This window comes from Ascaphus truei, chromosome 16, assembly GCF_040206685.1.
Source record: "Ascaphus truei isolate aAscTru1 chromosome 16, aAscTru1.hap1, whole genome shotgun sequence".
Taxonomy (NCBI): Eukaryota; Metazoa; Chordata; class Amphibia; order Anura; family Ascaphidae; genus Ascaphus; species Ascaphus truei.
The window spans coordinates 46,401,551-46,418,409 of NC_134498.1; the positions used below are offsets into that span (position 1 = coordinate 46,401,551).

At 43.3% G+C, this 16,859-nt stretch overlaps 1 protein-coding gene across 5 annotated transcripts in view; it reads right to left on the reverse strand.

Moving 5' to 3' along the window:
- SMARCA1 (SNF2 related chromatin remodeling ATPase 1) overlaps positions 1-16,124 on the reverse strand; it is a 68,049-nt gene extending 51,925 nt beyond the window's left edge. Inside the window, exons 1-4 of one of the 5 annotated variants that reach the window (XR_012788431.1) lie at positions 15,646-16,124; positions 10,718-10,783; positions 7,578-7,664; positions 327-514 (exon numbers count right to left, since the gene is read on the reverse strand). Coding sequence is in view for 4 of the 5 variants with exons in the window: in XM_075573425.1 (XP_075429540.1) it covers positions 327-514; positions 7,578-7,664; positions 10,718-10,783; positions 15,646-15,753 (449 nt within the window). In the remaining variant the exon portion in view is untranslated. The remainder of the gene's footprint in view (positions 1-326; positions 515-7,577; positions 7,665-10,717; positions 10,784-15,645) is intronic. The other 4 variants (XM_075573426.1, XM_075573425.1, XM_075573428.1 and 1 more) reach the window with 4 other exon arrangements.
- Positions 16,125-16,859: the final 735 nt, after the last annotated feature.

A 16,859-nucleotide genomic window follows, 5' to 3' on the forward strand; every position in this document is an offset into this window, starting at 1 on the left:
CACACACACACACACACACACACACAATGCAAGATGGTAACAATAATAGAGTGCTCTGTAGACCAGTATACAAAAACTGAATATTATGCAATAACAGAACTCAAAGACAGGCACTCACCAATGCAAAGGAGATTTATTGTAATCTTAGCAATATTTTGGCCGCAGCAGAGATTTCTCAAAATGCCCTGAGAGAGGCTCAGCTGGGGGCCGAAATGCTGCTCGGAAGACAATAAACCTTTTTTGCATCGGCGAGTGCCTGTCCTTCTGTAAAAAAAATTATATATGCAGTTTATATCGAAAGTGAAAGTTCAATTAATGAAAATTACTCTTTAGATGAATTGACATACTCTCCAGCTGATAACAAGGTCTGTTTTTCATCTTTCTTTATCCTTGGGCGCCCTAATTTCACTTTGAGAGGAGATGTTGGAGACTTCTGTGCTGCAGGTTGAATAAAATGTGCAAACAGTTCTGTCTGCTTCAGGAGGAACTCAAATCTTTTGGAACGATCAGTTTTCTGGGATACAAAATAAAAGAATAATTTAGCATAATTTCCAGAATGAAGGTAATAGATTCTTCACTTCTTCTAGTTGTTCCCCACTTCTAATCTTGCTGCTATTAATGAACTGATATTTGATCACACATATTTTGCACACATCTGTCCCCATTCTGTTAAAAACTTTTTGTAACAGTTGTCAACACGTTTTATGTTATTAAAATGTTCTTTGCTAAAAATACATACAAAGTGCAGGCCAGCATTTCGAAGGAATCCGGGTCACACATCAAGGAGATGAAAGATTTAGTTGGCAGTTAACAATGATACTAAACCATTAGTCATGGAATTGTTTATTTATTTAAAGGACTGAAATCCAAATCTGTGACTGGACTTTTAGGGACCTTGATAAAGGTTTAATTCAGGACAAATAAATTGTTTGCTTATATTTATACTGCTGTGATGTTGGAAAGAAATTTGAAACAATTTATAACAATACTAAAACACTAATTTTAAACATTTAAAAAAAACATGCTATGGGGATGTCAAATCACTGTCAAAAGTGTGGAGACAGTTTTGTGTTTCTGCAATGTTAGGTTTATTAATCTGTTATAATGTGCAACAAATGCCAATATGTACGATATATTATATAAAATGCTCTGTGCAGAGGGTGATAAATAGCATCTCTACAGCTTGTTTGCACCTCCGTCACCTCTAACACCAGTCAGCAGATGATCAATTAAACTAATCCTTCTGAAGCCAGTCTCCCCTCTTTTTTTCCCATTTATGCTGTGGCCATGGTGAGGAGACGCGCACTCACGCTCACGAGGAGTGACGTCACTAAGAAGTGAAGAAGCCACGTTGGAACGGTACACCGTACACAGAACTTAATGTAAAAGAGGCTACATAAAGCAGACTTTGGTAACAACGTAACTGCAACTCAAAAATGTATTGTTGTGGGGTCCTGTGCTAGTGAAGTAGCTGAACCTTAATTAGCTGTTACAGTTTGATTCATATCCTGTAGTGTTTAAACTCTTGCAAAAGAGGAATGTTGTTCCTTTAGTAACAAGTATGTAGCAATTTCGGTATTGATGTTTAAATAGTTGCTACTCAGTCACTCACGCCAGATTTCACCAACACTCTGCCACTTAAAGCTGCGTTTTTTTTTTATATATATTTTTTTCCCATTCAATATGTGCATCAATACAATCTGCCCACTAACACGTGATTAGCAAAGCTGCAGATCGATCCGTTCTCCTGTAATAGATCGCTTGCTCATGGTTATTTAATTCAGTTCTTGCACAGCATTTTGGACAATATAGTTCCTGGAATATGATTGACTGGGCAGTTACTAGATACAATTGTGATTTCTTCTGATGAGCTTTGACCTCAGGAAGGTTTGCTGGTACCGCTGAGCCACCATAGCCGAGGACCAATACGGGTGACGTCATCACGCCGTGAGGATCGTGTGTATTCCAGGAAGCAGCGCTCAAAGGAACACTGAATCGGATCCCCGGCAGCAGAGACGACTACATCACCAGGCGAACGGCGAGATCAACGGCCAAGACCACCAAAACCAAGTGCTTATATACTACTTACCTGTGGTGAGTAGGTTTTCAATTTTAGACCAGGCGCAGCAAAGAACGGAACTGTTGGACTAAGTTCCAAATCACAAGAGTGCGGATAGTGCCTAGGCACCTGTCCATCATTCATTTTATCTTATTCAATGTATGTTTATTAATTGTAATCCATGGTTTTTTAACCTTGTTGTTTTAATAATAAATTGCTCCTTCTTTGTATCATCCTGTTATCCCTTGGGTAATACACCATTGCAGGTCTCCTGCATGTTTTGTCTTTTTCTTTTCTCCTTTTCCTGAGGTCAAAGCTCATCAGAAGAAATTACAAATCCACCCATCTCAACCTCACCTCAGCGCCAGAAAAGATCATTTCCAGCCTTCAATCCATTTCTGGGTAGAAGATACCAGAATAATCTTTTTAAGGCAGCTCCAGGACTACCCATTGGACTCTGTATCAAAGGTTTTTTATTATCTAAAATTGTATTTGCACAAGCGCTGATTACACACCTATCATTTTACCTACTAGATACAATTGGTTCACTGCTAGAGAGAGGGCGGGACTCAAGAGCCAGAGCCTATCAGAAGGGGAAGGGGCTGTCACTTTGGAAATGCTTCCTACATTAGAAACATTAAAAATGTCTTTAAAACATTTTTGTTTTTTAATGCTACAAGCATTTTCTCATAGTACACCACTTAATGCCACATAAGTAGCTGCTTATTTGTGGTTAGAAAGTATATACCATTTTGTATGCCAAGTCACAGTTTGGTTCATATCCTGCAATGTTTTAAATCTTGCAAGGGGAGGATATTATTTCTCTAGTAGCCAATGTATAGCAATTTCAGTGTCAATGCTTAATTCGTTGTTGCTCAGTCACTTATGCTAGATATTACTAACACCGGTATCTGTATAGCCTGACTGCCACTCGATACCACATATTTTGCTGCTTATATGTGGATAGAAAATATATATACAATTTTGTGTGCCAATCGCAAGTTCAGGTACTAATAAACTACATTGTCCAAAATGCTGTGCAAGAACTGAATTAAATAACCCTGAGCAAGCGATCGATTACAGGAGAACGGATCGATCTGCAGCTTTGCTAATCACGTGTTAGTGTGCAGATTGTATTGATGCACATATTGAATGGGAAAAATATATATTTTTTTTTAAACCGCAGCTTTAAGTGGCAGAGTGTTGGTGAAATCTGGCGTGAGTGACTGAGTAGCAACTATTTAAACATCAATACCGAAATTGCTACATACTTGTTACTAAAGGAACAACATTCCTCTTTTGCAAGAGTTTAAACACTACAGGATATGAATCAAACTGTAACAACTAATTAAGGTTCAGCTACTTCACTAGTACAGGACCCCACAACGATACATTTTTGAGTTGCAGTTACGTTACCAAAGTCTGTTTTATGTAGCCTCTTTTACATTAAGTTCTGTGTACGGTGTACCGTTCCAACGCGGCTTCTTCACTTCGTAGTGATTTAGTGCCCAGAGATATATTTATTACCTCTGGGTTTTAGTAAAAAGTAAAAATATCAATGCCATACATTGGACCAATTTAAACGTGAGAAATTGGGCCAGCACTGATGTTCCAAGGAATATATGATTGTATTAATGACATTCCATTAGAAGTAAATGTATGGATTGCATAGGGTACAAAAAGAAACAAGCGGCAAATAAGCATTTATATATATGCTAAATTTTATATGTATGTGGTTTAAGGGATTGGTCATGGAATTATAAACACCAAGTCCCTCTTTAGAAAATTATTTTAGACTATTTACCATTAAAAGGGTTTTATTTCTACTCATTTTCACTATACTGGTTACTGCGAGTGAATTCATTAGGGAACTTTTGTTTGTGTTTCTACTCTTATTTATCAAACCTTGGATGGGTGAATTACACACACACATACACACACACACACACATACAAACCTCTGAACGCCTCTGGAGGAAATCTCATACACTCGCAGACTTCCTTCACTACAAATTTATGCTGTCCTGTTTCAACTCTGCCCTCTCTCAGGCTAAACAAACCTACTTTTCATCACTGATCAACACGCACAAGTCTAACCCACGCCGACTGTTCTCTGTCTTTGACTCTCTACTCAGACCACCCTATGCTGCCTCCTCTTCTTCCTCCATCTCACCTCAGGACTTTGCTGACTTTTTTAAGGAAAAGGTGGAATCCATACGTCAGAACATCCCATCTGTTGCCTCCTCCCATCCCAGACCGTTTCCTAACTCTCCTCCTGCCTTTCTGGACTCTTTTTCTACTATCTCGGAGGAGGATGTGTCACTGCTGATGACACTGCTGTCTTCCACCTCTACCACCTGCCCTCTTGATCCCATTCCTTCCCATCTCCTAAAACCTCTTGCTCCTTCCATAATCCTTATGCTCACACAGATCTTTAACTCTTCCCTCTACTCTGGTACTTTTCCATCCTCCTTCAAACATGCAACCGTGACACCATTGCTCAAAAACAGCAAGCTTGACCCTATCTGTCCTTCTAACTATCGACCTGTCTCCCTCCTGCCTTTTGCCTCCAAACTCCTTGAACGTCTTGTATTCTCTCGAATGCTACACTTTCTCAACACCTATTCTCTTCTAGACCCTCTACAATCTGTCTTCCGCACTGCTCACTCTACTGAAACAGCCCTCACTAAAATAACCGACGACCTCCATGATGCCAAAGACAGAGGTCATTACACTCTGCTCATATTGCTCGACCTCTCTGCAGCATTTGACACCGTGGACCACCCTCTTCTCCTCCACATTCTCCATACTCTTGGTATTCGGAACAAAGCTCTAGCCTGGATCTCCACTTACCTCTCCCATTGTACTTTCAGTGTCTCTTTTGCTAACACCTCCTCCTCTATCGATCTCTCTGTGGGGGTACCCCAGGGCTCTGTCCTGGGGCCCCTTCTCTTCTCTCTTTACACACTCTCTCTAGGTGACCTAATCACATCTTTTGGGTTTAAATATCACCTCTATGCCGACGACACACAAATTTACCTTTCAACCCCTGACCTTACACCTGCTATACAGACCAAAGTTTCTGAATGTTTCTCTGCAATATCATCCTGGATGGCCATCCGCCGACTGAAACTTAACATGTCAAAAACAGAGCAGCTTATACTTCCTCCCAAACCTGGTCCTACTACCTCCTTAAAAATTACTGTTGGAAATACGATCATTCACCCAGTAGCCCAAGCACGCTGCCTAGGGGTCACATTCGACTCCGCTATCACATTCTCCTCTCACATTCAAAACGTTTCTAAAACTTGTCGCTTTTTCCTCCACAATATCACAAAGATACGTCCTTTCCTCTGTTACTCGTCTGCTAAAACGCTGACTCAGGCCCTCATTCTCACCTGTCTCCCCTACAATCTATCCTAAACGCTGCTGCCAGAATCGCTCTGCTCTTTCCTAAATCTGTCTCCGCGTCTCCCCTCCTGAAATCCCTCTCCTGGCTTCCAATCAAATCCCGTATCTCACACTCAATTCTCCTCCTCACTTTTAAAGCCTTACACTCCTCTGCCCCTCCTTACATTTCAGCCTTAATTTCTCGCTATGCACCATCCCGACTCTTGCGGTCTTCTCAAGGATCTCTTCTTTCTACCCCCTTTGTATCTAAAGCCCTCTCCCGCCTTAAACCTCTCACTGACTGCCCCACACCTCTGGAATGCCCTTCCCCTCAATATCCGACTAGCACCCTCTCTATCCACCTTTAAGACCCACCTTAAGACACATTTGCTTAAAGAAGCATATGAATAGCACTGTGGATAATCCTGGACACATGATACATAAAGCTTGGCCCCCTACAGACGCACTTACTAGAATTCCCTCCTACTGTCTCTGTACATTCGCCTACCTACCAATTAGATTGTAAGCTCCTCGGACAGGGACTCCTCTTCCTTAATGTTACTCTTATGTCTGAAGCACTTATTCCCATGACCTGTTATTTATATTATTTGTTATTTATATGATTACAACATGTATTACTACTGTGAAGCGCTATGTATATTTATGGCGCTATATAAATAAAGACATACAATACAATACAATACACACACACACTATATATAAAATGCAGAATACATTTATATTACAACAACACCGTCTTTGCAACACCAGAGGGCAGCAAAACATTACTAAAATTATATACATAGCCCAAACAATAGAACGGTTAAATAACTCGTTTATTTGGGGCAGTCAAGCAATATATTTACTTGCAAACATACAAAACCATCAAGTGCAATGTAGGAATTTTATTAATTTCAACAGAGCAATAAAACTTTATGCAATACATCAATTATTGCTACTAATTTGTGTCATACCTTTTTTTACTAATATGGTGTCCATATGTTGTGGCATTTTGTGATGCAAAACATTACAAATTTGCTGGCTTCACTATAAAAAGTTAAACTCCACCAGGGGAACTTACTGTAAAATGGGCTAACCCTTATCAAGTTATCCTTGTTTATATACAAGATTACTTTGATACGCTATTTGTTGAATTAGGTTTTGAAAATTAACTTTTGTGCTGATTAAATAAAATTACTTATTAGTGGAGATGAAGTTTCATCTCTTTTAGAAGAACAGAGTTCTTATTTATAGGCTGAGTGCATGCACTATAGGGATTACTTCTTCCTGTTAGTCATCAGTTTTTTATCCCAGTATTCACCCCTTATACAACTCACAACATACAACCTACTAGCTGAGCAGAAGCTGTTCTTTTTGCTTAATTGTTTTCTGAATAAATCAGGTATTTATTGCATAATAATCAGTATTTCATATTCACCGTCACAAATATATATATATTGCCAACAGTATTAATCATGGTGACTAAAGTGTCAATAATTACATTTGAGCTATTAACTACTCCTCAAAGCATTCTGCTTGACCTTCGTAATGTGGGGGATATATCTGTGAGTGTCTTCCATTATGTATCACGTTACAGTAGGGCTGGGAAACTCTAGTCCTCAAGGGCCACCAACAGGATATCCCTGTGTCACGCACAGGTGGCTCAATCAGAGGCTCAGTCGGAGACAGCACAGGTAGCTCTTCATCACAGGTGGCTCAGTGCTGAAGCAGGGATATCCTGAAAACCTAACCTGTTGGTGGCCCTTAAGGGCTGGAATTGCCAACCCCTGTGTTACAGTAAACGTTAGTTTATTTTTACTTGCAAACTTGTCGCTTAATCCATATTAACAATTTTTGGTAACTGTTTTTTTCCATTAAGAACAATCTTATAAAGACAGAGGCTATATCACAGTACCTGTCACGACTACGATAGACTATGATAGTGGGTGTGTTAGAATTAATGGGTATTGTCGATTTCCTCATTCCCTCCCTCGCTAACTTTCCTTTTTACATCCCGTTGGTAACATTTTTGTGCTTCCTGCTATTGTTTTCACTCAAGTCATTTACACACAAAGTATACCAGGATAAATTTAACTGTCTGCTATCCTGGTAACCCAACACTTACTTACCATCTTCTCTTCATATTCTGAATCAACTTCCTTTTCAATTCGAGAGGCTTTAGGTGGAAGCTTTAGTTGAAAGGGGGGATTATTTTTCTAGAATAAAAATATAAATGCAGCAAGACATTAAGCAGTGTTTTTATAAAGTAAACAATTAGATACATACACCAAATCAGCAACCTTATTCAAAAAAATATTTCATTTATAATGCAGTGTTGCTTTCTAAGTAAACATATTATGCCTTTCAATTAAGGCAGGGGTGCGCAAACTGGGGGGTGGTTGAAGAGGCCCCACGCTCTTCCCCAGGCATTTAATTAAATCGTCCTGCATATTAATGTGGCCTACCAATATATTAGCAGTTTATGAGCAACAACGTATTTATGAACAAGTTAAAATGTTTTAACAAAGTAGTCAGAAGTAGGTCAATGACTGACAATGTAAAAAAATATTTATTTGTTAAACACATTGCTGGTAACAGCACTTGAAGTGTATTTATGTACACTTGAAGAAGAGACCTGTGAAATTTGGGAAGCTCTGTACAGAACCCTCATGTTAGTCCCTTTTAGAACGTATCACAACCTACAACCGGTCCACTCTTCTTAAGGACACATATCTATCCGCCCCAAACCTCACACCTGCAATCCAGTCCCAAGTCTTGGATTGCCTCCTGGCTATATTCACGTGGATGGCACTCTGCCGCCTTAAACTTAATATGGCCAACACTGAGCTCCTCATATTTCCCCCTAAACCTGGCCCAATATCCCCTTTTTCCACCCCATAAATGGTTCTACCATATATCCTGGCATCAAAGCACGTTGCCTATGAGTGACATTTGACTCCTCCCTTTCCTTCTCCATTGACATTTTCGGCATGGCTAAAACCTGACACTTCTTCCTATGTAATATTGCCAAGATCCACCCTTTCCTCTGTCACGCTCATGATAAACTCTAATGCATGCTCTTATCTTCTTCCATCTGGATTTTTAACATATTGCTAACAGGCCTTCCAGCCTCACAACTTTCTCGTTTGCAATCTATCCAAAATGTTGCTGCTAGAATTTCACTTTCTTCCAAAATAGTCTCTGCTCATCTCCTCCTTCAATCCCTCTCCTGGCTTCTCATCAAGTTTCGGAAAACCCACAAAGTGCTCCTTTTATCTTCAAGACTCTCCAGTCATCTGCTCCGTCCTACATATCAGCTTTGATTTCTCTCTATGCCACTGCTCGTCTCCTGCGCTCTACCCATAACTGTCTCCTCTCCACCTTTCACCTCTACTGCTCTCGCCTTAAACCTTTTCCCTTCATTGCACCTTACCTGTGGTACTCCTTCACCTTCAGCGTACGCCAAGCACTTTCTCTCCCCACCTTTAAGACAAACCTTAAAAAACTTAAATGAAGCGCTCCTATAGCCAGGACTCATGGCCAGGGCCAGCTGGGAATATTGCGGGGCTCGGTGCAGGGGCCTCTTACCATCTCCTTCACCATCTCCTCCTGCAGGGTCCCTCACCATGGTGCTGCCAAGTCAAATGGTGTCGTGTTGCCATGACAACGGGACATCATTGCAACAGTCTCATTGTCATGGCAACGCGACACCACTTGACGTCGCACTGTCATGATGAGCGGACCTAGCAGGAAGAGATGGCGAAAGTTAAGGTAAGAGAGTTACAAAGGCCCTGCACTCTCCCCCGCCAATCAGTATAATTGTTGGAGGGAAGAGCGTGGGGTCTCTAACCGCAGGGCTCAGTGCAGCGGTACTGATAGCACCACCATCAAGCTGGCACTGCTTCATGGCTACTGTCCCACACCCATTCCTACCAACTGCCGCCATCTACTGCACTTACTCTCACCTGCTGTCTCAGTAAGTCTCCCATCATACCACTTAGATTGTAAGCTCTCCAGGGCAGGGGTTTCCTTTCCTATTATCTGATCTTCTATGTTGCATTTATTGTACTATAATTCCCTGTACTGTATTGTCTCTCTTGTAAAGCACTAAATACAGCTGTGGGTGCTCTATGAGTAAAGATATACAATAAAACATAAAGATACACATACAAGGACCAAAAGGCTACTGGGACATTTAACTGCATCCTACGTGAGACAGTGCAGCTAACATAGTACAATCCACTTCTGATGGGAACAAACTGATGCTTAAAAAAAGAAACACCGTGTAAACCAGGGGCGGGCAACTCCTGTCCTCAAGGGCCACCAACAGGTCAGGTTTTAAGGATATCCCTGCTTTAACACATGTGGTGCAGTCAAAGACTGATTGACCCAACTTTGCTGAAGCAGGGATATCCTGAAAACCTGACCTGTTGGTGGCCCTTGAGGACTGGAGTTACCCACCCCTGGCGTAAACACTAAGAATTTAAGGGTAAAGTGTCTTTAAAGTACCAATTTCATTTTGCTGATTCTGGCGCCATGAGTGGGTCTAGTTGCCAAAGTGACCCCCCTGTGGTTATCGTGAAGATAGAATAATTAACCAAAGGCAGAAGCTTTTATGTAGTAATATGACAATACCCTGTTTAATTGAACCTTATTTCCCTTAATGCTCTGACAGAAGTTTTTTTTATTGATTGTAATTTTATCTGCTTTATAGGAGAATCTGTACTTCAGTGTCAAAACGAGAAAATCACAGAACTTTGCTACGTAACTAACAGACTTTTACATCTTAAAATGATCCAATAGCAGAAAAGATGTCAAGTCCATAAACTGTGCAAGTATATTAATACAAATACTAATCATTATTATATATGATTGTGTGCAAATCATATAGGGATTTAACACGGAATGTACACTAGCATTAATCTAGTGACAGTGCTGCCAGGGCACACAACACAATACAATGTCAAAAACTACCGTACAGTAGGTACTTAGACTACAAGACCTACATAATCAATGTTAACTTGAAAAGTTTCTGCTGGTGGGTGGAAAGAAGACATTTAAGGGGAAACCCTTTATTCTTGCAGATATTTTAGTCTTGTACTTTTAAGCCTTTTCATGGGAGCCCATTAAAGCAGAAATCCCACCTGGTTTTGTTTTTTTTTTACCTATTGTTTTTTTGTACAGAAAATCGAACAAGGGTGTCGTCCAGAGCTGGACCACTCTATTTTTAGCTCCAGGTACCCTCCCCCGCAGTTCCCGACAAACTTACCGGTTCAGTTGCCAATGTTTTCTCTCCCTTTAGGGAAACAAAAATGACCTCCAAATCTTGGGGCGCCTGTGGGACAATAAAAACCCGCAACGTCAAATACACAGCAAGACCACCGGCAACAAGAATCGTGTCTCAGGAACTAGTGGGGTTCAGCTCCGGGGGAAACCCGCGTTCAAACTATCAAATTGTGAAAAATCAAGGGACCCCTGCCTTAAAGACCAGGAGTGGCCAACTCCAATCCCCAAGGGCCACCAAAAAGTTAGGGATATCCCTGCTTCAGCACAGGTTACTCAATCAGTTGCGGTGTTGAAGCAGGGATATCCTTAAAACCTGACCTGTTGGTGGCCCTTTAGGACAGAAGTTGGCCACACCTGCCATAGGACGTACTGTGTATGGTATGAAGGGTGGCATGCTGAGGGCATTTATGATGTCAGGGCACTTCAACCTGCGGCCCTTGAAGGGCCTGGGACTCTGGCCTGCTAATTTCATACTAGTTGCTTAAGCCAGAGGTGCACAAACTGGGGGAGACATTTTTTGGGGCGCAGCAGTTAGAGGTCCCGCGCTCTTCCCCAAAGCATTTACATGCCGGGGAGTGCGCGAAGCCTCTGTAACTCACTTACCTGCTCTCCGACGGTTTCGGCCGACGTACCGCCATGGCAAAGCGGCGTCATTTGACTCGGCGTCAGATGACTCCATGGGGTCACGTGACATGACCCTGCAGCATCATTTGATGCCGGACACCAGGTAGGGGGGGCGCGAGCACTGGGGCTGAGCAGCCAGGGGGGCGCAGGAACAAAAGTTTGCGCTCCCCTGGCTTAAACAGCTAAGTGCAGTTTTTTTTCCTCACACTTTACCTTAACTTAAAAGTGAGTTTATGTAAATATATATGGTACAGGTTATAAACGATGTCAAAATGTTGACATATATTTTCAAATCTATAAAATGTATCTAAAATGACATTGCAATAAGCTTGTGGCCTTTCTACTCCTAAATGTTTTCTGGTCTGACCCTTTTGGAGAATCAGTGAGTCCTATTGTATGTCATTGGTGTTTGCTTGTTTACTAGTGAGCGTTCATCCAAAATAGGAGGGGGCCCCCTTCCCTTAACATCAAACTCGCAGGAGCGCGATCGCATGACCGATAGTGATGATGGGAGGGGGACCGCTGCCACAGGACGCAATAACTGAAGGGGTTAACGCAGCAAAACATGTGAAATCTTATATTGTTTTTTTAATAAATCAGTTCTGTAGTAGTAATTAATAGTGACTGTTTTTTAAATTATTATTCAACTGTTAAAACTGCAGCTCAAGCTACCGCTTTTTTTTTTTTTTTTTTACAAATATATATTTCTATACATTCAATATGTGCATCAATACAATCTTCACACTGACAAGTGATTAGCTAAGCTGCAGATCGATCCGTTCTTCTGTTATAGATCGCTTGCACCGGGTTATTTAATTCAGTTCTTGCACAGCATTGTGGGCAATGTAGTCCTGGAATATGATTGACTGGGCAGTTACTAGATACAATTGGTGCACTGCTAGAATGAGGGTGGGGCTAAAGGGCCAGAGCTTATCAGAAGGGGAATGGGGCTGTCACTTTGGAAATGATTCCCACATTAGAAACAGTAAAAAAAATGTCTTTAAAACTTTTATTTTTTTTTAAATGCTACAAGTATTTTTTCATAGTACAGAACTGCTGCGTTAATGTAATTTTTAATTCGTTTTAAAGCATCCTTTGACTTCTATGGTAGGTTTTAGCACACCTCCCCAGCAGTGCAATATATTTGTATCTCTCCTATTTGTGATAATTTGTTGCCAATGTTCCCAGCGATTTGAGCTGTACACTGTAACAAGTCTGTTACCTTAGTAATATCAGGATACATTGTAGCTGCCGAGTTATCTCGGTGAATTTGATGAAACAGCCATTTCATTAGGCTCACAAATCAGATTTATAATAGGAACACCAAACCAGCTTAGGTAACAAGGTCACATGGGGGGAATGTAGCATTGCTGCTCTAACATTGGGTTTGGAACAAATGAAACTATAAAAGAATTGTGAGTACAGAGAAGGAGCTTTATTCTTTGCAGGTTGGAGACATTAAAGTACTGTACTTTCCACACTGGTAAAGCCTTGGATACCAGTGCCTACTCTACTCCAAGATCATATAGAATACATATCTATAGCAGATTTGTTATGTAATTATTGAGCACATGCCTATCTGTTTTGCAACACACAATAAGAAGAGCTCCATCACTTAACAATTTACACTTATAGGAATCATACAACACATAAAAATGAATTTATTTACAATTACATAGATTTTATTGCAGTGTGGAAAATGCCTGAGTAACATTTATTTTGTACCAAAAATGTTTTTTGTTTTTGTTTCTTTTAACGGAATCTGCCATCGTTGTGAACTGCCAAAAAAATGGGGAAAACTCATGTTGAAGCAAAATAAATATTTACCAATTTACATTTAAAAATAACTTGCCCGTAAAATATTTTTATATCTTATGGATGAAGCATAAAATATATCTAGTCATTTAACCCTCTGATTCCTCTCTCTCCCCCCTTCACCAATCACTACATGAAGCATCCTGCATTTGCATGGAGAGCAGGGCATGATCTGCTCAGCAGTGAAATGAAAGACTCCTCTCCTGTTTCCAAGAAAATGGCCACGTGACCACACTGTGCCGGAAAGGCCGTGGCACTCAGTCACCACTACCCTTCTGGCACTCAAAAGCATAAGTTAGCAATTCCCTGGAAAACGTATTTTTACTTACGTATTTATTTACGTATTTTTACCTGAACCGGTTTAACTCTAAAATAGTCTTAATATTTTGTAGATTCTGTGTAGCAAATAAATATCACTTATGAGTAGCCAGCCATATTTAAATTACCCGGAAATTACTCAAAACCAGCCCAGGGTGCAGAGATCCAGTGCTGGGTAAGTTCCGTTCTGCTTCGTCGGTTCTCCTCTTGGAGAACAGCAGGAGCAGGGCAGCAGAAGAGACTTACCTGCAGCCGGCGGCGGAGGGTAAGGACCATCACGGCGACATCCTGGTGGCGGTGGGAGCAGCAAAAGATATCCTTCACAGCCGGTGCGAGCAGAGGAAGATGTGACCGAAGCAGGAGCTACTGGACAGCCAAGGAGCTGGCCCGGAAGTCGGAAGACATACCGGTTCGGACCCCTGTGGCGGGCTCCTCCCCAGCTGTCCAATAATCATCCTCCGCTGCAGGTAAGTCAAAACTATCTGGCAGGGTAATTATTTTTATTTTTTCGCGGGTACCCGGTCAATTTTTGGACCCGTTACATCCCTACTTGTGTGCACATTCAGGTGTCAGACAGGTCTGCAACCCTGCTTTCCCCATTATCTCTCAGAATACACTGCAGTTAGGGATTCTGGGAAATGACATGCAAATGAGCAGTGTCACAGGGTTTGTGTCACATTTTTACCCACCATAACTTATTTCGTGTGTAGATTCTGTGAAAACACTATAGTGCCGTGGCATCACCACTAGAAAGTCACATTGTGGCCCCATAACCTTGCAAAGTTCTGTTGGCTGCCAGAGCGAGTCCTTAATCCGCTGCCATTGTGTCCAGCGGATATCTCAAGAAAGATCGGAGGTCAGGGGACCATGGTTCATCTCCGGGAGACCCCTCGGTTTAGGTAACTTAACCCTTTGAGTGAAGGTTGTGCTTCGGCACCAGAGTGCCACGACCCCTGGGACACACGATCATGCGACCGCTCTGTCAATCATGATCGCATGTAGAGCACAGAACGCGCCCCCCCTACAAAAAAGGAGCAATTGGGTTATGACGTGGCTACTATTTTAATGGGACCCATGGAGTGCCAGGCCCGTGATGTACTGGCTATGTCTGTGGGCAACCAAAAAGGTTTAATGTCAAAATGAATACATCAGTGGTTTCCAACCGGAGATATGTGGCTTCTGCAAGGTGGTTAGCAGGGGCTGCCTGAGAAATGCAATGGCGGATATTTTGCTCTTCCAGCCCTAATAATGTTATTGTCGCTACATTTATTTTGATATGATCATTAAATATGACTAATGTTGTAAATTACTACATTACAAATAAAAACCTCCCACCAAATTTCCCACCCAGGACACTTTATAAAAGAGCCTCCAACAGGGGATATGTACCCAGGCGCCACCGACTGCTCCATTGACACTTTCTGCATCGGTAGCAAACTTTTGAAAGAAAATATATATTTCTTTTTTTCACACTTGACGCAGAGATTAACGCCACCTCCGACCTAACAAATTTAATATGATAAAAGGTGAAATGAGGCGGCAGCGGACCCCCAATTCTGATATTATAAACCCAATTCTGATATTATAAACACAGTGGTAGCCAACTCCTGTTCTCAATGGGCCCCAAGTGGTATAATGCGTCAACAACCCCCCACATTGGCGCAAACAGAGTAAAGTTGGCACAGGTGAAAGTGACATTTTAACAGCCACTTGTGACCACAGGTACATGCATCTCACGCCACCAAGTTTACCAACCCTTTCCTTGCCAGAGGGGCCTGCACAACGCATGGCTGCTTTCCAAGGCCCTCAGGTGCTGAAGGGGCTCAGGTGGCGCTGTATGCCCAGGGGGAGGGGGCAGGCTTCTCGCCAACCTCTCGCTCTCTAGAAGCTTCTGATGCCAACATTGGGGGATATAGGGGGAGGTTAGCTACCCCCCTTCCCCCCGTATGGGGGAGACGAGGCCCTCTCCGGGTATGGGGGGGGGGAGAGGGGGGGGGAGGTGAGCCCCCCCCCCCCCCCAGTATGGGGGAGGCGATGCCCTCTCCGGGTATGGGTGGGGAGGTGGGGAGGGGAGGTGGGGAGGGGAGGTGGGGAGGTGACCCCCCCCCCCTCCCCCCGGTTATATCGGCGCAGACAGCGGGTTCTGGCCTTTACCTCCTCCTCGGCGGCGGCGGCTGCTGCTGGCTGCTCCCGGGAGGTGGAGGGCAGCTCCTCAACCTCCACCTCCTCCTGCGGTGGCGGCTCGGACTTTCCGTCCATCATCACTCCCCCACCGGGCGGTGTGCGATCTCTATTTGTGATGGAAATTAAAAGCAAACAAAGCAATAGCGCGGTGTATCCGAACACATACAACCCCCCCTCCCACCCCAACACCCGCTATGGTGTCAGATGGTAGCGACGTCACCGCAACAGGGAAGGCCTCCCCGGGCTGAGCACGCCCATCTCCCCTCCTCCTTTCCTTTCTCGGTAACCGACCGCCCCGGACTGACAGCAGGAAGGGAGGAGGGAGGGGAGAGGGAGAGTGTGTGTGAGGGAGGGAGGGCCTCGTGCCCGCTCGCTGTCACTTCCACGTGCGCGAGGCAGCCGCTCCCGCCGCAGGAGCGCTCCCGGCCCGTTTGACAGTTGAGTGTGCGCGCGTTTGCGCTCTCCCGCGCGCCGCCGCAGGAGCGCTCCCGGCCCGTTTGGCAGTTGAGTGTGCGCACGCTTGCGCTCTCCTGCGCGCCGCCGCCGCCGCATTCACTCAGTGCTGAGCCGGGCTCGCGCTCTCCCTCTTTCGCGCGTTTTTTTTCCCGCTCTTTTATTTATTTTTTACACATGTCAGAGCCTCGCGCGTTCTTTTTTGGCAGGCAACTGGGATGTTTCTCCCGCCTGTGCGTAGTGATTCCTTCCCTCAGCCTGTGGGGAGGGTGGGGTTTACACGTTAGGGATATTAAAATATAGACAATGGCCATGGTGGCCAACTTCAAGTCCTACCTTTTGTATCAGTGGGGAACGTCTTCTTATTTCACTCAAAAAATGATGTTTAATTATATTTATGTGTTTTCCATAAACTCTCCACCCAATCCAATTGAATGGTATATGAAGAAATCTCCCACATTTACCTATTAAATCTCTCAGAAAAGTGTTTTCCAATGTTAGGCTGGGGCCATGGTGCCTTCGCCGTGCGGAGGCGTGCGCGGCCGTCACCCGCGTGAAGCGGGTGTGTTTTGTGGCCAGTGGAGATGCTCTGTGTGGGGCGTCACGGAGCTGGATCACGTGACCGGCCTATTGCGCCAAGAAATCAGTTTCAACTGATTTCTTGCCCGCATGGACGCGATCACTGCCTGAAGGCAATCTGATCGCTCAGCGCGCGGACGCCTCAACACGGT